The 23615-nt window shown below is 39.7% G+C and overlaps 1 protein-coding gene across 2 annotated transcripts; it reads right to left on the bottom strand.

The window, feature by feature from the left end:
* Window positions 1-1768: 1768 nt before the first annotated feature.
* LOC119739411 (nose resistant to fluoxetine protein 6-like) lies at window positions 1769-23370 on the bottom strand. Of its 2 annotated transcripts, none has more exons than XM_038214358.1 (16): window positions 23298-23370; window positions 21751-22122; window positions 20626-20765; window positions 19646-19775; window positions 18886-19000; window positions 15720-15955; window positions 14300-14467; window positions 13680-13776; window positions 13258-13350; window positions 12426-12594; window positions 12167-12246; window positions 11248-11361; window positions 10052-10190; window positions 9028-9214; window positions 7974-8116; window positions 1769-2657 (listed from the first exon to the last, which is right to left on the bottom strand). In XM_038214358.1, exons 2-16 carry the CDS (start codon window positions 21977-21979, stop codon window positions 2391-2393), a joined length of 2307 nt encoding a protein of 768 aa, XP_038070286.1. In that variant the 5' UTR covers window positions 21980-22122; window positions 23298-23370; the 3' UTR covers window positions 1769-2390. The 2 variants fall into 2 exon arrangements, with proteins under 2 accessions (XP_038070286.1, XP_038070285.1); XM_038214357.1 differs by having other exon boundaries at window positions 23123-23364.
* Between the last annotated feature and the right edge of the window lie 245 nt (window positions 23371-23615).

Genomic DNA, 23615 nt, shown 5'->3' with positions numbered 1-23615 from the left:
AGAACATTAACCTTTTTTGTGATCCATGGACAGAACTTTAAAACGGTGTTTGTGTTCAAAATTCCGTAACTTGAAAAGTACACGAATGATTTGAATGATTCTTGTACTAAAAGAAAGCTCATTTATTGGGCTTTCATATCCTGGATTGTGAAAGTGCTACAGGCAAAAATTCCTTCAAGAACTGGTCCTGCCATTTGGGTTTCGTTTTTTTTTACTCGCCCCGTACAGATGACAAATTAATAACTGTAAGTAACACAAACCAGGCTAAACTTTGATCTAAATTTCTCTAAGATAGCTGAAGCATGATTGCACCGATTTCTCTTTGAGGCGTATACAATGACTACAACAAATTCTTTAAGTGATATGATTATTTTCCTATTCATAGAAATAATTGTATTAATTTAAAAAATGTTATAATACGGCTACATAACTAATATTTTGGCAAATAATTCTGGAGTTTTTTTTTTAAAGATAACTGAGGTATGATTCCACAGATTACTCTTTGAGGCTTGTGCAATGATTAAAATAATTTTTTGTATGTATTATGGTTCAACATAGTTCTTTTCATAGATACAATTTATTTATTTTTTAAACTAAAACGTCTTATAATAAAGCTACATAACTAAGATTTTGGCAACTACTTTTTAACAATACATATCAAGTGCACAATTTTATGTACACAAATGTTTTAACAATTTTTTTATAATTTGAGTTAAAATACATTTTCAGCAAATTCTTCAAAGACTTCAACTACATTTGTATTACACACACTCAAAACTTATTTGATAGAAATCAATATCATAAATTATACCCGTTAATTTCAGACAGATATTTCAGACATTACAAAATATACAAATTACACTTAAAATTTGGTTTCAAAATTTTACGCTTGATTGTCAAAGTGGCTACGGAATGAATTTGCAAAAATGTTTAAGTGCAAATTTATTGTATTTCAGACATTACAAAGTTTACGATTGATTGTCAAAATGGCTATGGAATGAATTTGCAAAAATATTTAAGTGCAATTATTTCATTTAAAAACAAGACAAAAATGGCAGCATTTTCTTTAATTTGGCAACAATACAACATATGCAGAGGTGCAATTGGTCACAATTCAGCCTTAGAGGAAACAAATGCGTCAAAGAAAATGTCAAATGTTGGAAGCCTCGGGACATTCAACTAGCATTGTGCTAGCTATTGTTCAGATAATCCGTCATGGGGCAGTTGCTTTGTGCAATAGCCTGCACAATGGTTCCTGCACTTGAGGGGGCCACGCGAGTGTACAGAGATTACGGATTCGTCTACAATTCTGCAAAGCAAGCAATGGGTATTATACAACACCTAAATAAATCCCTGTCATCTGATTGGTGGATCGTTGATCACATGTCATTGAATTATTCGTCCCAACGCACGGCGCGCGCGTGGCGCACAGCGCACAGTGCAATAGAAGTTTTATTGCACAGTGAATAGAACTTCCACTGCACGGTGTCACTCCTGCCGGTGGTGGCGCTGTTAAAAATCGAGATAAATTGAATATGATTGTGTTCAACCTGTTGAACAGTTTGCATAAATTAAATATGATGAACTTGTCGAACTTTTAAACAGTTTTTAACCTAAATAAATTGGCTATTAAAGTCAACCAATCCGATGACAAGGATTTATTCAGGTGTTATATAAAACAAATAATAAATGTTTCACGTTCATGCAATGGAAAGAATAATTTCATTCGATGACAGATGAAATGTTCCATTCCACTCGGCTTCGCCTCGTGGAATGGAACATTCCATCTGTCACCTCATGAAATTATTCTTACCATTGCACTCACAAACATTCATGATTTGTAATACTATAACTAAGTATGGTTTGCAGATTAGCATGATGAAATGAAGACAAGAAAGAGGTTTGCAGGCTACAACATCTGGTGTACTTATCTCTTCTGTGAAGAACTGTTGGCTCTGACGAAAGAACAGGGCCAAATTCCACTGCGCCACTAAGCACAACAATTTGCTTAGCACATAAAAAGTCTGGCTTATAAAAGCAGGTTACCAGCCAAATTTCCTTGTGATATATAAAATTGCTTGTGATTGGTATTTAGCTACTGTTTGCCTAGCATGAAAATCACATGGAGTTTTGGCTGGTAACCTGCTTTTACAAAGCCAGACCTTTTTGTGGTAAGCCAATTTTTGCGCTTAGCAGCTCCATAAATATTGGCCCCTGGTGGTTAGAGAAATCACCCGGAACACAATGTTGATCGCTGGCCTTTGAGAATCAACATGTCTTCACTCAGAAGATGAATTCTCACACGATGTCATCGGCAAACCTCATTTTTGAAATACAGAACTCGTTGACAAACCGCCCTCTACAGACACTGTGCATCCATGGCACATACTTTACGACATCACTTCCCTGGAATCAGCCACTCCCCTTCTGTAGGCGGAGTCATCGTACGCGACACTATTTCTAACTGGAGACCCAGTGACCACAGTGACAACATCAGTACTTGCTGTGTCTGGGTTGCTGCGATCCTTCAACTGTTTGGCCCTCGGCGGGGTGGGGAGGAGGACCTTCTCCAAGTTGGCAAACGGGTACTCGATGGCCAGTGATGCCAGGACGGCAACGAGGTACGACACGGAGACCACGCCGGCAAAGTAGAAAGCCTGTCAGGTTGGAAAACACGTAAAATATCAAGTCAAATGGAATGATAAAATCAGTAAATAAACTAGAGGTTCGCGTTTGTTGTTACAAACGTAGAGTGGTCGGGCAGGCATTTTTTTCATTAAACACTGTTAAGTTATGAATATTTTTATGTAAGAACAAAGGATCAAAAATTAAATCCTTTACAGTACAATCAATTATTTTGTGATAAAATTCAGTAAACATTATCTGTACACATTTAAGTTATTTCTGGCTTGATGACGTAATTATTCAAAAAAGGGAAGTGAATACTGATTTAGTTCGGAGTGGATACATGTTCATTGTGTGGAAGTTAAATAATGTATGAATATATGAAAAATGTAAGTGTATGTATTCATAACATCTAACATCCGGTTTGATAACGTCACAGTATTTGGAAGCATGCAAAAAGTGAACATTGTAATGGATATCGTTATTTGGGCTACGAAGATATTCGACATGGATCGAATGATATAAAATAGACTTAAAATGCGGGTCGTTTTCAAATTCTCATAGAAGTAACTTCCGGTCTGATGACGTCACGAATTTGAAACCTTGCCAAGTTATTTGTGGTTATTCAAAGAATATCAAGAATCGATTTGATAAAAATGGATGGTTTTCAAATTAAAGAAAGCAAACACTGTTTTATGTGTCGCTAGGGGGCGTCCTTTCGAAAGATGACGTCATCACACTGCGTTTTTGTCTGGCATTCCTCACTAAACACTTTCATAATTTGTATGTGTGTAGTAAAATGATTCCGCTTTTGAGTTATATTCGGTTTTTATTGCATTTCCGGTAACACCGGAAGTGAAGGTCAAGCGGTTTTGTGTCCGTGAACAAGAAATGTTTCTCACGGCATAGTCTACAACCTCAGGAAAAAACGAACACGATTCTCTATTTACTTCAAAAGATATAGCGCAAACTATTTTGTCAAAATTTGCCCTTAAATCGCTTGTAATTTGATACCTGATGACGTCATGATGACGTTACAAAATTTATAACATCTTCGTCAAGGCCGTAGGAAGCGGTACGGCAGGTACGGCTATGGCCGTACCAATAATAACAGGCATATCTTTTTTTTTTAATGTATACAAGGCCTTGCAAGGGTGGATTTTTTTTTTTGGTTTCTAGATGCTCTGTGGTGCGACTCTGAGGCAATTTCTGACCACTTTAACCATTTTTTTTAAGGAAAAGGTGGTGGTGTATGCAGTACCTGCCTCTATTGCGACGACACTGAAAAAAAAATGGGTTACATTTTTTTTGGGGGGGGGGGGCATGGCCCCCGTTGCCCTCCCCCAAATTTTTCTTGTGTTGTTTTTGTGTTTTGCTTTTTTTTTGTGTTTGTGTTTAAAGGGAAAGGGATCATACATGTCGCCACTAGGCCTACATGTTAAGTTAAACGTAATGGCGATTGACCGCCACCATGAATTTTAGTTGTCCTCAGACTAGTACTTGTGTTTTCTTAAAAAGAAGTGGTTTTCTAAATGAGAAAGTAGCAAGGAAGAACCGGTTTTGTGCAAGCAAAATTCAGGGAATAATCCGTTGAAGTTAATATCTTGTTGGAAAATTCCAAAATCATTCAAAGAAAGTAATTACCGCTGTGAATCAGAGTTTATGAAGGGACGGAAAGTGGGATTTGCTATCAACAAGACCGTTCGTCATTCTTTACCTGATGGGATGTGAATCAATTGGAGGATGAGAGACTCTGCGAGCTGATGTATTTTTTTAAGAAAAAAAAATACTTAACAAATACGCTCGGCAGTGCAATCATGTACGTACACTGGTATCCATACCGGTGAATTAAATTTCTAAAAAATACATCAGCCCGCAGAGCCTCTCGTCCTCCAATTTGATTCACATCCCATAAAAGGTAAATAATGAGGAACGGCCCTGTTGATGCTGATAGCAAATCCCACTTTCCGTCCCTTCATAAACTCTGATTCACGGCGGCAACTTTCTTGAAATGATTTTGGAATTTTCCAACAAGATATTAGTATGAACGGATTATTCCCTGAATTTTGCTTGCACAATACCGGTTCTTCCTTGCTATTTTCTCAGCTAGAAAACCACTTCTTTTTAAGAAAACACAAGTACAAGTCTGAGGAAAACTAAAATTCATGGTTAAATTCCATTTAACTTAACGTGTAGTGCATGGCGACATGTATGATTACGCCCTTTCCCTGTAAACACAATCATGGATCAAGCTAAAGAGCACAAATCTAGAAAGAGAGTCAAGCTACAGTTTTGATGTGATGCTTGTGATGTAATTTATCATCTTTGATGACCCACCCACTAAAACACGAATACATTTCATTCAAAAAGTCAGGGGAAAGTGGCCAGGAAATGCCTCAGATTGCACTACAGAGCATGTAGATCCACAAAAAGTTTTGCGATGAGCAAATGTCCAAAACTTTTCACTACGATAGGCTAAATTTTGACGAATTAATTTTGACGATTTATGTAAAGTTCATCAAGTGACATATACTGGTTAAACTTGCAGATGTGCAGTGCTCCAAAATGTGTCTTGTACAAATTACGAAGAAAGAAATTCCCTGTATACATAGTGTTGGGGGGGGGGGAGTGGCTTTTGGTTACATTTGGGAGGGATTGGGTCAAATCCTGGATCTGCCTCTGCAGGCCTGCCAACTCTAACACATTGAGCGTAAGACTCACACATTTCAGGTTATTCTCATGCTTTAACGCCGACATGGGATTTCTCATGCAAAAAAAAAAATATATAAAAAGGTAATTGACTCCAAACTTGAAAATAACAGCGTTGCTGTTGAAACCCCTCAGCCAGAGTCAAGTTATCATCCGGAAACCATTAACCTTTAACTCAACGTGGTGACCTTTGGCCTTTGGCCTTTGACCCCAGAACCAGTCCCAACATGCCTGTACCAATGGGAAACCCCCTACCGAAGTTAGACACCAACATTTCATTTCTAACTCAAGTTATCATTCGGAACCATTTACATTGAACTCACCACGGTGACCTTGACCTTTGACCTTTTGACCCCAAAACCAATCCCAACTTGCCTGTACCCAAGGGCAAACCCCTACCTCAGTCAGACACCAAAATCTCATTTCTAACTCAAGTTATCATCCGGAAACCATTTACCTTTATCTCACCATGCTGACCTTGACCTTTGACCTTTTGACCCCAAAACCAATCCCAACTTGCCTTCTCCCAAGGGGAACCCTCTTCCAAAGTTAGACACCAAAATCGCATTTCTAACTCAAGTTATCATCCGGAAACCATTTACCTTTAACTCACAATGGTGACCTTGACCTTTGACCTTTTGACCCCAAAACCAATCCCAACTTGCCTACTCCCAAGGGCAACCCTCTACCAAAGTTAGACACCAAAATCTCATTTCTAACTCAAGTTATCATCCTGAAACCATTTACATTTAACTCACCACGGTGACCTTGACCTTTGACCTTTTGACCCCAAAACCAATCCCAACTTGCCTACTCCCAAGGGCAACCCCCTATCAAAGTTAGACACCAAAATCTCATTTCTAACTCAAGTTATCATCCGGAAACCATTTACCTTTATCTCACCATGCTGACCTTGACCTTTGACCTTTTGACCCCAAAACCAATCCCAACTTGCCTTCTCCCAAGGGCAACCCTCTTCCAAAGTTAGACACCAAAATCTCATTTCTAACTCAAGTTATCATCCGGAAACCATTTACATTTAAAGGGAATATACAACATTTGCAAACATCGAAAAATAAAACTATCAAGTTTTTGCGAAATACCTTAACAGGATGTTGGTAAATGACAGTCTAAAGCATCCTGTAAAATTATGGCACCTGGTATACTGTCATTTTCAAGAAAAGTGGTATTTTTGTATCAATTTCCAACGCTGATCGGCCGATCAGCGTTGGAAACAACTGGCTTTTTTTCAAATACTGGCCCCAATTGACCATTGCACTTGTTTGCAATCGATTACAAACCTATAAACGGGTACGAGCCAGCTAGACTGGTTCCCTGACCTTACAATTCCCCCAATGTATGTAAACTGCTCTGTTTCTTCTTATATGGAGTCAGGGAACCAGACTACAGGAAAATGATCGTTTTTCTTGGTTTTTATAGCATTTTCGAACCCAAAACCTCCAAAAAGTTAGTGTAACTATATTTGCTTTATATTTCCAACCCCCCAATTCCACCCATTTCTGAAAATTACAGCAAAAGCAAATGATGTATATTCCCTTTAACTCACCACGGTGACCTTGACCTTTGACCTTTTGACCTCAAAACCAATCCCAACTTGCCTACTCCAAAGGGCAACCCCCTACCGAAGTTACAACCCCAAACAACATTTCTAACTCAAGTTATCATCCGGAAACTAAGCTGCCCGGACGGACGGACGGACAGACACACATACATCCGGACGGACGGACGCCCTAGGCGATGACAATAACCCTCGAGCCTCTCGGCTGAGGGGTAAAAATGATGATAGCTCAAAAAAAGGTTAAAGTGGTCAGAAATTGCCTCAGATCGCACCACAGAGCGTCTGGAATCCAATTTTTTTCGGGGCCCTTAAGCGGGCCCCGAACCCCACGCCGTTAGGGCTTCGCGCTACGCGCTCGCATCAACTGAGCTTCCTGCCCTGAGATGAGCCTGACCAATAAATTTTAGCTTCCTACGGTTGTGATCTTCGTAACATGGTACGAGTTCACACTAGGTTTTAGGATCATACCGTAAACCGTTTGGAAGAAACGGTGTTTTGTTTTGATTTCAGGCTAATGTCAACATTTTGAATTCACCTAACTTTGACCTTCCGGTAGCCCCGGAAGTAAAGGTCAAGCGAGTTCACGCACATGACAAAAAATGTTTAGCAATTAATGGTCTATCTGATTACAAGGTTGGAACATGATTGATCATTTTGTTCAAGAGTTATAGGTGACAGAAGATTGTCATTTTTTTAAGTTCATATAATAAATCGTTTAGGAGAAAACCCGCGGAAACATGCTGTACGGGAAAAAAAAAAAGATTAATCGTAACAATAATAGAGAGTGGTCGGGTTGTGCCCGACCACTCAAAAAACTTTGGTACAAAGTCATCATCTTATAACCCCCCCCCCCCCCTCCTTTCTTGTGCATCAAATTCATGTTAGCTCCGAGCCTGACAGTGCTGACTACTTGGCGTAGTGGTATTTTTTAACCAAAATTGATTTTCACTCGGCCGGCCTGGGGAACAGTAGTAAACTTCTACAATTCAAGATTTGAAAAATTTGGTACGCTACAGGGAAAATCCTGAGAATAATGCAAGGATTCAGGAAACATACTCACCAACAGGTACACAGAAAAATGGAAGGGAGACGCAAAGTTGTAGTAGAAGACGAAGATGACGATGGGATGGAACAAGTAGGCTGGGAATGTGACGCGGGCCAGCGGAACCCAGGCACTCCAAGACAGAAAGGTGTTGATCCAACCTGTGAGGGAGATATAAGGTCATGGAACTGCTAAACTTAATGATCTAAACCCTTTGGGATTTAAATTTGAAAAACATCTGGTACACTGCACTAGCTCAGAATGCTTGGCACATTTTACTTTTGATTTCTCCAGACCAAAGACACTGTTGTTAATCACATGATTCGGGGCAAGCTCTTGCATAGTCACGTTAGAGACACTCAGCACCAATACATTGTTCACAATGGGTGAGAATGGCACAAAGACATCAGACCATGCCGGAGCTGGGGTTGCTAGCATAAGGCTGGCCCTGAATCACATGATATAGTAACAGTTTCTTTAGTCTGAAGAATGCACAGTTAAAACATGCAAAGCATTTGGATTCTGTCAGCGTTCCAGATTTTATTTAAATTTAACTTGCAAATGGCTTATTGACAGAGATAGGATTGGATCTGTCTATGAACTCTAGACACTTCTTCAGCATCATGGCTAAACATTTTCACAGAATTCCTGAAATGTACCTTTATCCCATCCACCTTAAAGGGTCCATGAGATGAATTTTTCTTCGGAACAGATTTTGTGTGACTTTCTAACCTCTCAAATGCATGAACACTATTTGACATCCCTGTTCAGTTAATTTTATTGGAAAAAAAAACACTTTTTTTTTAATATTTAAAATCTTCCATGCTTTTCCTGACAACCGAGGGCACTGTTGCTGTGATATCATTTCAGGAAGCCACTGTTCAGTTTAGGGAGTTCCTGTTAAAATTGTGAACCTAAAATTTGCTTGTTGAAAAAAAATTTGAGAAAAATTTGCTCACTGGCTTTTATCTGTTCTGGCTTTTATCTATTCGATGCAGATTTAACAGAGAAAGTAAAAAAAAGGAAAAAAAAAGTTCCCGACCCATTTGAACATGTATTTCATGATACTGACCTCCATATCCATATTTGCAAGCAAACACCACCCAGGCTAGAGCCAACGCCCAGACAAAACGACTGACTGAGCCATAGACGATATTGGCTGCCTTGGTCATCGGTGGTGTGTGGGTGGTTGGGTACAGACCATAGACCACGCTCAGTGCCAAGCCGGCTGCGGCTAACCAGCCCAACAAAGCCAGAACCTGGTCAAAAGAAACAGGTACAACTACTGAATGGTGTCCCACAAAAGACTTGCAGTCGATTTCACATACTCACTGTTGCTGCCGATTTTACGAACTTTACGCAATGGCATAAGTCCACTTGCGCCATAATTTATAGCACAAGTTGTGCAAAATTTCAAGCTGTGCAACATTTCAGTTATGACAATTTCACGACAGTTTCATAGTACGCAAGTCTACAACTTGCGCAACAAATGACGTTACTTGCGCAATCATTTTAGGGGGCATAAGTTGTGGCATAGCAACAACTTATTTTGCAAGCAAATTGTGATCGCCGTGGAGCCTGTTATTGCACAACCTATCAAGGATGATACAAGACACTCACAGCTTTCTGTTTGAAGTAAAAGTAATTAAAGTGAAGTATTTTACTTGTGACAGAGTTTTTAGAGTTGCCGCACAATTCCGAAGAAAGTCAGACAAAAATATTTTTAAAATGGCGGGCAGAGGTGATTCAACAACTGTTTCATGAACAAACAAAATCATACACGAACAGCCATCATAAATGCTGTTATTTGTCCTCGTCAAAGATGTTAAGATTATTTAAAGCAAATTTACTGCACAGCTGCACATAACTTAAGATGGATTTCACGAAACTTGGCGTAGCAAGTCCAGTCATTAGTAACAGTATTGAACAATCAAAGGTAATTTGAATAGCTTGTGATTTTTTGAGTGCAGGACTTGTGATGGACTCGTTACTCGACTACGTCCATGGTTATGATTTATCTGTCTTCTCACGATGCCTCTAAACCCATCATCAGTTCATCCAGTATATTCCAGGCTTAAAACTTTTATTGAACTTACTGGAGACATCTTGACTCTGCGTTTGCCGATCCGGTGCATGATGTAGCCGAGACCGATCCCCACCAGATACGGAGCAATGCGGCAGTAGGGCTTACCGTACACCATGCTTGAGAAATCAGCACCAGGCAGTTTCTGTTGTCTGGGAAAAACACGAACAATAAAATAACGTGATAATTAGAATCCAATGACGTTTATCGAATGAATGTGCTGCAGTGACACCATTTTCTGAGTATTGTGTAATACAGGGGTGTGATTGGACAAAAATGAAAAATCCACGAACTTCGGTTGACATGTAATATACATGTACATGTCATGTATTATTGTACATGTACTTGTATAGATGTACATGTATACATATGCATGCACGTATGTCCATATATAGGCCTAGGGCATGTACATTTTATGTACTGTAATTTCTGTAATGTTAGCAAATTTTGTCGCTTCGGTAAAGAAAACAAATGGGGGAAAAATTAAGAAAAAACGTCTGGTAATTAAATAATATAATCCATATGTGATTGATTCATAAAGGCTTTTTCTGTGTGTGATGTTATTACTTTTGCATGTTGCAGAGAGAAACGATTCACACAAAACAATATGAACGGTGCTGAAAAAGTTTAATCTTACTTTAAACTCCAGTCCCAGGCTTCCAAAACATTTTTGAAATTTTGTGTTGGTGGTGGCTATTTTTCAAAGCACTACTGCAGCTCAAACTGATTTCCATCCACAGTGACACTTTATTACCAGTTCTTCCAGCTATACTCTTAAATTCCTTGACAAAATCGCGACAATAATGACACCAATGTGTTTGCGAATTGCTAGCACACGATCGTCACTGCACAATACATGCACAATACACACACTCATCCACGTCCACACGCGATATACAAACACGAGGTGCTGCAAACCCATTGAAAATTATTTTTAGTCTGGTCCTCAAGTACTCCACTGCGCATACTGCATTAATGTCTACTAGGTTCTTGACCGCACTGCATTAGACTTGTCACCAGTCCATCCATTATCGTAAATTAGAGCCTATATTTCGCCAGAAGTTTTTGGGCGATATTATTACGGAAACAGAAAACGTTAAAAATCCGGAATCCGCAAAAAAATTCCGCAGACGTTAGATTAAAAATCCGGAAATCCGGAAAAATCCGGAAAAATCACACCCCTGGTAATAACCTCATTTATTGACTTACGTTGTTTGGCCAAATAGATCTACACTGAGGTCGTTGGTACCAATGATCAGCCCAGTTGATACAAAGGAAGCTATCAGCGTTGCTACAAGAGCCAGCCAACCAAATATCGGAAAGCTGTAAAATAAAACATTAAAAAGGTGTAATCAAAGAATTGCAAACAATCCTGAACACCATCCAAAGGAAATTGACCTATCTTGGTAGAATTGCGTTAGAATTGCGTCAACGCAGCCTGTGAAATATTGTCCAATTACATGATAAACAACTGGACGCGGAATGCGCAAAATCTGAGACAAACAAAACTGAGTGTACAAACAATATTTTGCTCAGGTAAGAGGCTGCATGAAGCTAAGGTTGGAAGGTGTAAATAGGTCAGAGACTCAACAGACTGAGGCTACTGAGATGGTGTGGGGCAATCAGATGGGGTTTGGACTAGGGCCACATATCAAACATTTTCGATCTCAGGCTGTGCTCCGTGGTCATATATGGGTTGTTGTGGCCGGCTGCCAGAGGTGCCTTTACGTGCCAGCAGCCCAACAAGGTTGTAGCCGCGTCCTTCACAATTCAGCTTCTCCGCTGCCAGTAAGGATGATTAGCCTCCCAAATTATCATTATTGTTATATGGGCTTCGTGCACAAGTACCCCCTCTACAGTAAGAAAGAGAGAGTTAGGGGAGACCACTGGGAGAGTAATTCGAACACAGCTTGTCAACAACACCTGATGCTCACGCCAAGACGCAATGGCGATGTGCACACTCAGAATAAAACCAGTGCATGCACACGGGGTGTGTTCCATCCACTGGAGTCTCCAAAGTGGTCAAAAGTACCCATTGTTTTTCACACACGGAGCCTATAAAGAAGGCTGATACTAATAGCAGGAACATATGAGACAAATAAAGAAAAACAAGTCAAGAGAAACTTACTAGAATAGGGGTGCCAAGAGCAGAGGACTGATGATGAAAAACTGCATATCATTGGCCAAGTACCAGGTCCATGCTATACACTGCAGTCAAACACATTATAATTACAGACAGACTAATCACAGAGAGTAAAAATTTTTACATGAGGTGTCCAAAAAAAATAACTCTTAATTTTCAGAGAGTTGCAGACATTCAAAAGGGGGATTTTTGGAGGGGCTTTAAGGGCACACAACTTTAAAGAGACTCTTGGAATGAGACATACCTCGCCTTCGAATGCCTTGGGCCAGAAGTTATTGATATAAAGCAAGTCACTCCACCAGTATTGTGAACACAGAGGTCTTGCTGCAGAGCTCTGCCACAGAGGACCCGAGCCAAAGAACTGAGGGATGTACATCCAGATGAGAATGGTGAACGCAAGCAGGGGTGTCAACCTAGAGACAAGGAGGAAGTAACACAAAGCAACTTCAGAAAACCTTTTGAAGATGCGTGATTCTACATGTAAGGTTTAATGAGACGGCAACAATATTATCAATTTCAACAACAATACACAGAACATTTTGGATTTCACCCAAGCCCACTGCCACCGTGATATTCATAAGCCTTAATGGGCAGACATTAGCTTTAATCCTGGTAATAAATTCACCATCGCTGGCCCCTCTTTTGTTGTATTTTCCCCTGAAGATATATTTAATCCCTAACCAGAATACCACATAATACCTGTAATGTAACGTCTTGTTCACAACCCCACATGCACAGTGGATAATTTTTGGAATGGTATTTCCAATTATTTACATTAAATCAGGCATTGGGGCATTTGTTTCGTCATTCTATGTTGGGTTTTTCTTTTCGCGGTTTGGTTCCCGTATTCTGTGTTCTCCTCCAGCCTTGCAACTGCACTGGTCTTCTTAAGGCAAAACAAAAAATAGTCGGTCTCTGGTCAGCGCGCGCATCGATTTTGATCATGTGCATCAATGCCTATTGTTTCAAAAAAAATTCCGCAGTAGCTAAAACAGCGCCCTCTATTGCCGCCCCACCTCAAATTTTCATGGGCAGCTCGACTCCAATTGAAAAAGATATTCATTATTACAAATTACCTCCAGTAGCGATGGAAGTAGAACAAAGCCCATGTCTTGACACTCCTTAACTCCCGAAAGCGAGCAAAAGTGAGAAAGGCAAGCAAGAACCCACTAAAAGATAAAAAACAACAACAAAATTAGACAAACTGTTCTACATTTTCACCCACTAAAATTGTTAATCAAACAATGATAAACAATATGTGGTTGAGTAAGTATGTTAACCTTCAAAAAAATGAAACTGAACTTGAAAGACAGAGAACATAGGAACAAGCTGACAGAAAAGTAGGTTCGATTTCACCAAAAATATGACAAAGACTAAACCTATCAATTTGTTTCTTCCGTCTCCAAATAATGAGGCAAGTCTGGCTGAATCGGTGAGATCCACCAGTAGGTTACTTTAACCTTTCTGCCGTGATTAATTTGCAATAATGTATTTTCACCTGAGGAAAAAGAAACTGTCGACTGAGAAGTACGCATTGGCGATTGCTTGGAATCCAGCGTGTGTCTTAACCCAACTTAGTAACGTCGGAAGGTTGTCTGTTGAAATAATAAAAAAAACACAAATCTCTTTCAATTTTCAAACTAATCTTTTTCAAAAGAATGACATCATTGGCAGTTTTGCAGGTTGTTGGTTCTGGTCCAGCCTGGGGGAGGGTGCCTTTGGCCAAAAATGTGTCACTAATTTTTTAGCCCCACCACAGAACAAGGGCAGAGATGGTTATTGTGTTTGAATTAGCTGTTTACGCCTACGATTTTCATTGAAAACGCTACGGGCTCTGTTCATAGGTACCCCCATAGAGCCATAGGTACCCCACAGAGCCATATACACCAATCCGATTTTGAAATTACCGTGACTGCTCTGGTAGCCATTACTGGGACGCCTTCCCACCTACACGCCCATCACACGTGAGTTCTGTGCACTCTCAACATGTCACTCAAGGGGATCCCATTGTGTGAAATATCAAAGTGAGCTTTGAAGCGTCCCAGTAATAGTGGAAAGCCACCCCAGTTATCACATGGGCGACTTGGATTGGTATCCATGGATACCCATTATTATTACCTGAGGAACCCAATCCAAAGACCAACGTGTGACCTAGCATGACCCATGTCATGCTGATAACCCTGATGCCGTTCAGGGAGCCGATAGTCTTGTCTCCTTGCTTCGTGTCCATCAGTTTGGCCAGGTTGCGATTCAGGGCAAAACACAGGAGAAGTCTGGTTGCTAAATCTGAGGATACAATGGGTCCAAAGCTTTAAGTCATGCTTATAATTTTTTTTTTGGGGGGGGGGAAGAGACATTATAACTAAGTGGCTAACATAACTGGCAAACACAACTAACATAACGGGGCCGTATCATAATCCGACGCCTCATAGTCCAACGCCTCATAGTCCAACGCCTCATAGATCCGACGCCTCATAAGTCCGAAATTTCAGACTTATGAGGCGTCGGACTATTAAGCCATAAATTCCGCCTCAAAGGTCCAACGCCTCATAAGTCTGACGCCTCATAAGTCCGACAATAAGCAAACGCTGTTTCGGACTTATGAGGCGTCGGCGCTATGAGGCGTCGGACCTATGAGGTGGAATAAATAAATTGTATGCCTCATAAGTCTGACGCCTGATAAGTCCGACGCCTCATATGAGGCGTCGGACCTGAGGTGTCGGACTTATAAGCGGACCCCAACATACTTTTGCTACTATGCACCTATGCTTAGTTGAAATTCTCTCATTCAAAAATGCTCCAGGTTTGTGAACATGCAGTTGACTGTTGCTTCCACCCACTCACAATGCAGTTCGCCACCAAGAGTTTGCCAAGGAGAGTTCATTTTTCCCAATGCATTGTGGGAGATGGTCTTCGCAGTGCGGGACATTTGAAATTGTCAGTTTTTCCGGTCAGTGGTTTCGTAAGCGTATGATTCCGAGGATCTGTTTGCCCATTTCTTTTCTTGTTATCAATATGGTGTTTTTTGTAAGGCCGCAGAACGCTATGCCCCAATCTATAACATTATTAGCTCAAGTTGTCTACCAACACTCATTCAAATGAACCATGTTTTGTCAACCGTAAACTTGAAAAATGGACTCTCCGTTGCAAACTCTTGGTGGCGCACTGCATTGTGAATCGCCCGAATTTGTGAGTCAGTGAGTCAGTGAGTGAGTCAGGTACAGAGAACAGCTGTCCCTCTTTGGATCCAGCTATGGCTGTGCATCGGAACCGGGTACCTGGGAATCAGGTCAACCAACTTTACAAATTACTTCTACAACAATGAAAAAGAAAGGTTTCTAATGTCACTGGTGAGGGCATTTTCAAGTGACAACCAGGCTACATGGAAAAACAAAACAAATGTCACGTTTATGATGCTCGCGAAAGATGATTTTTTTCACCATAAAGCTAAAGCTCACTGTACACACTTAATGATCACTGTATCTTAATGACCATGTCTCCAATGCCAAGCGCTGGCCTTTCCTATAAGTTAACTCACTCTGTTTCTTCATCTCATTTCCCTCCCTATTGATGGACGGCCCGGCAGTCCCTACATCCTTCAGTATCGGCACATCATCATCGTCATCCGCCTCATCTGAGTCATCCAGTAACCTCCACGGACGTCGGATTCTCAGACCAAGACTTGGACCCAGCGGCTTCTCGGCTTGAAGCTTGAGGAACTCATCATAGAGGGCGCCAACTATCATCAGCGAGGCAATGAAGCCACAAAGAATTCTAATTTAGAGAAGAGGTCAAGTTAAATATTTGGATTAAAAAAGTAAAGAATAGTAGATTTCATGGATTGAAATTGGTAAAATATATACACTCCTTTTGTTCTTACAACCCTACTATCAAGTGTGGACAATTAATGGGAATTGTGTAACCTAACAAGAGTGTGTGATAGATGGTTAAATCTCAACCAAAAAAGTCTTTCTTTATTTAGAAACTGGGAACAAATTTCAAATAATTTCGAAGACTTCTGAAGCCATATTGTTACGTAAATCCTGTCTCCCCCTTAAAACAAACAATGGGAAATTAACTATTTTACAATAAGAAAAACAACATTTCAAGATTCTCAGCATTTTAAGTTTAAAATGTATGATAAGGTTAACAACAAGTTGAAATGTTATTCGATCAAAACACCTCTTGTACTTTGGTCAGCTTCCAAAACCAACAATACACACGATGAAGTGCAATGATATGACCCCCATACACTGTACTTGGAGGTACACAGAATTTAATACATGGCTAAATGAAAGGTCATTTTTTATAGCAAAGATAAAATGATGCAAGCCAGTTGAGTTGGATGCTTCTAAAAATAAAAAAAAAATCCAAATTCACTTTATTGCACAATTACAATAATAATTTTCATAATATAATTCACACAGGAAGGATTATTGTTGGATACGTTGCACTACATGTTAGTTGTTGAAAAGGATGTTGAGAAACAGGCATAACATGAGTTTAAAATAAGCCTTTGCAATGACAATGTCACAGTTTTTAAATATTGTCCAGCCCCTCCCCCCAAAAAAAGTATAACAATTTTTTAAAAAGGCGATTGCCTTGTATTTGAAGACAATTCTTTATATTTATTCTTTCTTTTCTATTTGATTCAAACTCCACGTAGCATTTTTAAACAAGTCAGGTGTGTTTACAAACACAAATGCCCCGCAACCGTGACTGTTTCCATGACATAACACCACTCTAACATCAACTTACATACAGTACCTTGGTCAAATGGAATGTTCATTGACAGCATTAGTGTCTTCTGTAGGTTTTATATGAATTAATCCCTAATCCCTATGATCTCAGAATAAATACAAGATTTCTATTGTTTTAGCCACTGTGACCTTGACCCTTGACCTTTCGACCCCCCAATGCGATAGGCTCCTTAGGATTGCCAAAGACAATCCACAAACCAAATTTGAAGTTCATATGTAAAGTATATCTCAAGTTATCACGCTGACAAAATTTCTTTTGTTTTTGCCACTGTGACCTTGACCCTTGACCTTTCGGCCCCAAATGCAAAAGGCTTCTTAGAATTGCCAAGGACAATCCACAAACCAAATTTGAAGTTCAAATGTAAAGTATTTCTCAAGTTATCGCGCTGACAAAATTTCTATTGTTTCAGCCACTGTGACCTTGACCCTTGACCTTTCGGCCCCAAATGCAAAAGACTTCTTAGGATTACCAAGGACAATCCACAAACCAAATTTGAAGTTCATATGTTAAGTATTTCTCAAGTTATCGCGCTGACAAAATTTCTATTGTTTCAGCCACTGTGACCTTGACCCTTGACCTTTCGGCCCCAAATGCAAAAGGCTTCTTAGGATTACCAAGGACAATCCACAAACCAAATTTGAAGTTCATATGTTAAGTATTTCTCAAGTTATCGCGCTGACAAGATTTGTCCGGACACACACACCCACACACACACCCACCCACGCACCCATACTTGTTTCACATGACTAGTGTGGACTTTCCATTGCTTTCGTGTAGTTAAGAAAAACCAGTGAAAAAACTCATTTTTCTCAAACTGTGAAAACTCTTTCAACCCAATTTTTTTTCTATGATTCCCTTTAGTGTTTCTCTTCATTCTGCTACAGATAAACCTAACCCAAAAATGCCTCTAAACCTGTTTTCCAGAAATGGGGAAACACTGTGTGGACGTGGGGTAAGTCCACACAACGTCGGTGCTACCTACATTATGTGGACGTCTTTTGTTCGGAAGTCCACACTGCGTATGTAAGACAAACTCACCCCCACCCACACACACACCCACCCACACACCCACCCACCCACCCACCCACGGAAGGACAAGGCGGAAACAGTATGCCCCTTCGGCTTCGCCGCGGGGCATAAAAATGTTCCAGACTTCTCCTTAATCTACCTCTGGGGTTCATTCTTGTACTTAAACTTTAGAAAGATTATTTCAAGCCCTGCGACTTTTCCCTTTCTCAAAAATCCTGCAGAAAAAAAGCAGATGGTCTTTGAAGGATATACAAAGGTTTGAGTTTGTCAGTAAAGTTAGAGCAGGTTTGAGTTCATCAGTAAGATAAGAGCAACATTTTTAGAAAGACAGTTAGTAACCCTAACCCTGCCATACGCAACACACTCAGTGCAACAAATGTACAACTCTGTGGGACCTAGCTTGCTGCATTGAGCCAACACCAGTGCACAAAGCCAAGTCTGAATCAATGAGACCTAGGCCCAATTTAACGGCGCTGCTTAGCACACAATTTAATGCTAACAGAGCCTCCGTCTATTTCATGGAGAACGTAAGCATAAGCACAGCAAAAGGCACGCTAAACCCCAGAGGAAGAAGTTGCTTAGCAAATCTCCATGCACACCCGACCATTAGCACATCCACGCCGTGAAATCCTGCTTAAGGTTAGCAAATTATTCTGCTATGCTAAGCACAAATTTTTTGCTAACTGTTAAGCATCGTCGTGACATTGCGCCCAAGTCCCATAGACTTTACCACAGTTGCATCCTACTGCAGTTGTTGTGACCATACTCGGAGGCAGTTGGGCCCTAAGACTTGTGACCTGATGAATCTTGCTACACTGATCAAATCATTTTGCCGTAAGTGCCGCAAGTTGTTGCGTTTAGCAGGGTTTCTGGCCAGAATACACTATGGGGTTAGGGTTAAAGGGAGAACTCACATTGTGCAGATAACACCTGCGCTGTACGGGATTGTTGGATCCTTTGCACACGTAACACTCTGTTCTTCCAGAGCATCAAGTGGTATGTTAACGCTCTCAAAAACCTTGAGGGCATCTGTTTGCACCACCGGAGAGGAATAAAAGTTAGTTGTTAAGGAAGATCCCGCTCTGCTAGGAGGAAGAAGACTTCTCTGTGTGTTCTTGGGCAACACACTTGTCATTAATTGCTCCGCCCAACCCAGAAGAAAATGGCAGCAGAGTTGCAAAATGTTGATGTGTTTCGATTAATTGTTAGTACCACCAGAGAGGAGTTATTAGGGTTAAAATGTTAAGGATCTCCATCTGCAAGGTGCTAAGAAAACTTTTCTCTGTGTCCTTGGGTAAGACACTTGTTATTAATTGCTCCGCCCAACACGGAAGAAAATAGATATACATTGAGAGCAGAGTTACACTACATTTCAGATTAATTTTATTGTGACAAAAGAGCAGCATTTAGCTATAGTTACTTCTGAAGGAGCTAAAAGAAAGTTGCAGGAGTATGTTATGGGATTGAATAGCATGAACAATATTTTTTCTAAGTATTTTTTCCTTTTCATACTCTGTGTCTAAAGTTGAAACTAAAAGTAGTGGGCAGCTGTGTTACTTAGTAGTACTTAACTGAAAATAGCAAACTTTTGTTATAAACTAGTCATTTTACTAGTGCTACCTTACTTTTCCAATTTGAAACTAGAAAGAAGTGAAGGAGAGTGGTTTTACTTACCCAGTAGGTGTGTTAAGACAGCGCTGATGTCATTTTCACTACAGTTGCTGGGTAGGCATACCCCCCATTTCATGCCAAATAAGCCCACTTCCCCCAGACTTGTTGCTATATTCTTGTTGGTCGTGCTTTTCTGAAAGGCAAGTTGTCAACAAAATCAATCAAAAGAGACTAAAAGTCAAAAAAAAAAAAAAGAGTGGAAAATAGAGGGCTGAACATCCAACTCTAGCTGGATTGTAGAATCTCTGCACCAACTTTAAAATCCAGGAATTTTAGGGTAAAGTTTTGTTGACTAATTCTCAAGGTTATAAAAAATATTCTTCAATGTCCTTTATCTTTTGGAGGTACTTGACAACTTTGTAGGGGAATGTGGCACAATGCATCAGGATTTGAATCCGGCTGCTTACGTTGTTTTTTTTTTCAGTCACTTCTCCAACACTTGTTTCCTCGATGTAGTATGGGTTTTCCCGGCTATTTTCAAACGTTTATCATTCAAATTCACTGTTTCTAATATTCAAATTCGTCCATCAACTTCGATTTAGTGCACTTCCAATGTTTAATTTCCTCTTTTGTCAGTTTATTTCAAATTCAGTTCAAGTAAATTCAAACAAAGAATTTGTTTTCATCCCGAAGTATCAATTTTGTCTCGTCCACACCAAACCTTGTTATTCAGAAATCAAATTTGAATACGAAATACGAATTTGATCTGTAATGATGAATATTCTCGACAGTGACTAAAGAGGGTAACCAAACATTGAAATTGAATGGTAAATGACTAAATTGGTTTTGTTTAAGCGTGTGAAATTTTTCTCGAACAAACTTGAATATTCGAGCCGGGAAAACCTATAATAAATGAGTGCCAGTATTTACCGAGGACTGGAATAGCCTACAGAAAATTGCTATCCAGGGGGATATTCTTGTTTCATGAGAACAAAACAGGAGACAACTACCGGCGTGATAAGTTAAGAGAGTATTTCACTTACTGACAACTTGGTCGTGTTCACATTTAAACCAATCAAGCAGTAGTTGAACCCGTCTATTGTCATGCATTCATCATAGTGTCCAAGCCAGGCCACATTTAACTGGAGAATTCCGGCTGGAGGCTTGCCAAATGCATCCAGAGCTGCAAAACATGAACAAGATCAGTCCACCTAGATGTCCTACAGTGAATGCCTTGTATGATTTGATTAGAAGAGGATGGATTGCTCAACATAAAATTTTCATTAAGGTCGGGTAGGGGGCAAATTCTCCTGATGCAAGTTTTGTCTTCTTTATCAAATTGTTAAAGAGCTCATGCAATGATTTTTTTAATGCAATCCTTGAAAATGCACCTTTGTGTCCCATTTAAGCCTATTTTTTTAATATTCATTTTGCCGTTTTCAAGGGTATATATTGGTGCCTTTTTAGGTATTTATGCTATGCACATTTTCATATTCATGAGCAAATATGTGATGTCATTCCAGGCAGAAACCTCAATATTACAGCTATTTCAGCACCAACAGTTGCCAGAATTTTGGATATTTTGCTGTCGTGAATGTTCTTTTCTTTGGCGATTCGTTTTTGTATCAGCACATGGCAGTAAGCCGATGAGCAAACTTTTCTCACAAATGTTTTCAATGAACAAATTGTGGGTTCACACTTTGAACCGATAGCACCTAAACTGAACAGTGTCTTTAGTCTTTCTGAAATGACGTCACAACAACAGCGCCCTCAGATTCCGGAAAAACATGGACAATTTTAAATGTTTAAAGAAGTGCACTTTTCAATAAAATTAACAAAAAAAACCTAGTTTTCATAATTTTAAGAGGAGTAGAAAATTGCACAAAATATGTTCCCAAAAAATTCACTTCCAAGTTCATGGGTCCTTTAATTAATGTACCTGCTTCAACGTCAGGCTTAGCTAGTTTTTAAGCCATTAGCAACTGTACTACATGTACATTGTGTTTATTCACTGATGCATAATTCATAATCCATAAAACCATAGAACTCTCGGGCAGTTTTGGGTAAGCAGTAATAGTATAATGGGTTAACAAAGAAGTAAAAGTCTACTTGGAATGCTAGTTGAATCAGTCGAGAGTTTAGTATAAAATGGTGCTGCATATACTCACCCATAACAACATCTGTTTCAAGGGTTTTCGGATTACTATTGATAAGCCTGTTTATTTCAGCTTCACACTCTGCCGAGACATCGTAACTATCCTGTGCCATGCTTTGCATTGGTGGGGACCAAGATTTGTACAGTATGTCTTTGAACTTCAGTGGATTTACTTGTACATCGGCAAAAACGGCGCAGCAGCATAGGGCTAGCACCAGAAATTTGACATTCTGTGCTGCCATGGTGACAACCAATTAATCTGGCTATAAAAAGCTTTTGCAGCTAGTTAGAAACAGTAATGGTATCAGTTTAATCTCTGTGATCGTGAGTGGAGCTTGTTTCAGATGTCTGTGAAACAGAGAGAGATGAACCTGGATATTTCTTCCTGCAAAAAAAAAAAACAGACAGAAGTGATTTGATCATTGTAGCCCAACTGTCACATTGTACATGTAGCCCTTAGGGGTGGGGGTGGAGGGGGGGGTCCCAGATTCATGTCTTTTCAATACTGTTTGAATGATCTCTACTTTCTGACTCTAGTCTAGCTCTACTGAGTGGAGCGTTGAATTACGGGTACCCCTCCATATGGATTGGAGGGGTACGCTCCACTCAGTAGAGCTATAACTCTAGTCCAATTGACAATGATTGCGATGATATATGATGAAAAAAAAGTGGCTTCACGCCTTCAGAATCCAACATTCTTTCCAATTCCGAGATTACAGTTACTGCGTGATTTCTGATTAGGAAAAATAAGACAAAATACATGAAAAATTTTACTCAAAATTTCAACGGAAAGTAGGCCTATGTTCATGATGTTATTTGTTATGTACTGATGTAGCTTGAGTAACTCCAGCTCCAATGCTCATATTTTTTACCTGCAACCTTTTTGAATGTCTTTTATAAGTTTTAACGCAATTTCAATGCCCCCTTTTTAAAGTAAGATATATTGATTGCAACACAGTCTGTAACAATAATATGTATTTCTCTATATAGACAATTTTCTGTAGTCAGATCTGTATGCACAATGTTTAAACCTTTTCTAATATTAGTATTTAATGTCATATTGTGTTTTTTAACTCGGTAGGCCTTTAACTTTTTTTTAAATGTATTTTTTTTTAAATGTAAATCACGTGCAGTTTAGCTGTGGCTGCCATTCATGATTTGTTAATAAACCATGTTGAATGAATGAATATGTCGAATTCCTGATGAGCAATGGAGCTAGTCCCATAAATGTGACTGAAATATTACTGGACTACCTAGTCCAGTATTTCAGTCACATTTATGGGACTACATTGGAGCAGTAGTAGTGATGTACGTGAGAACAGAACAAAACACGATGTGCACACTTAGTTATACTCACTAGATCATGTCACAAAAACAAATCTTACCTGGTTTGCCGAGCCAGAATTCTGTGAATTTTTAATCAATAAAAAAAAGCGCTAGCGGGATCGAATCTCGAGATTTCCAATAAAAATGCCGGATCATGATCGCGCATATCATGTGATTGCTTGTAGTTGTACTTTGATTGTGTAAACAACGGTAACGATTCTGAAAGTTTCTGACCTTCTTCACAATACTGCAGCATGCAAAACGTCATGTCCAAATACTATGCATATGGAACGCCAAAGCCGCACGGCGGTACGGTACGGTACACCCGCGTTAAAACCTAGACTTAGCTCAAGGCGTATAGTCTGATGGTCGTACACGCAAGTCCGATTTATACCCACGATGAGTAAGTTTGCACTAGTGGGAGACTACACCAGGGATGTCCACGGGGGATTTTACGAATAACTTTTGTCAGCTGTGGCTCCAGTCCAGCTTTTTATTGTATATTTTAATAGTCTCTGCCAACTTGCAAAATACCATTTTTTACCACCTGAT

The sequence above is a fragment of the Patiria miniata genome, unplaced genomic scaffold, assembly GCF_015706575.1.
Source record: "Patiria miniata isolate m_02_andy unplaced genomic scaffold, ASM1570657v1 HiC_scaffold_30, whole genome shotgun sequence".
NCBI lineage: Eukaryota > Metazoa > Echinodermata > Asteroidea > Valvatida > Asterinidae > Patiria > Patiria miniata.
The sequence above is the reverse complement of the archived record's forward strand: the minus strand, read 5'-3'. Positions and strand labels throughout refer to the sequence as shown.

Coding starts and splice junctions, on each gene's coding strand:
- LOC119739411 (XM_038214358.1), bottom strand. CDS start 21,979: ATGGCAGCACAGAATGTCAAATTTCTGGTGCTAGCCCTATGCTGCTGC. Junction 15,956..18,885: donor GCAGGTGTTATCTGCACAAT/GTGAGTTCTCCC, acceptor TCTCTAAATTAG/AATTCTTTGTGGCTTCATTG. Junction 14,468..15,719: donor AAATGAGATGAAGAAACAGA/GTGAGTTAACTT, acceptor TTGTATCCTCAG/ATTTAGCAACCAGACTTCTC.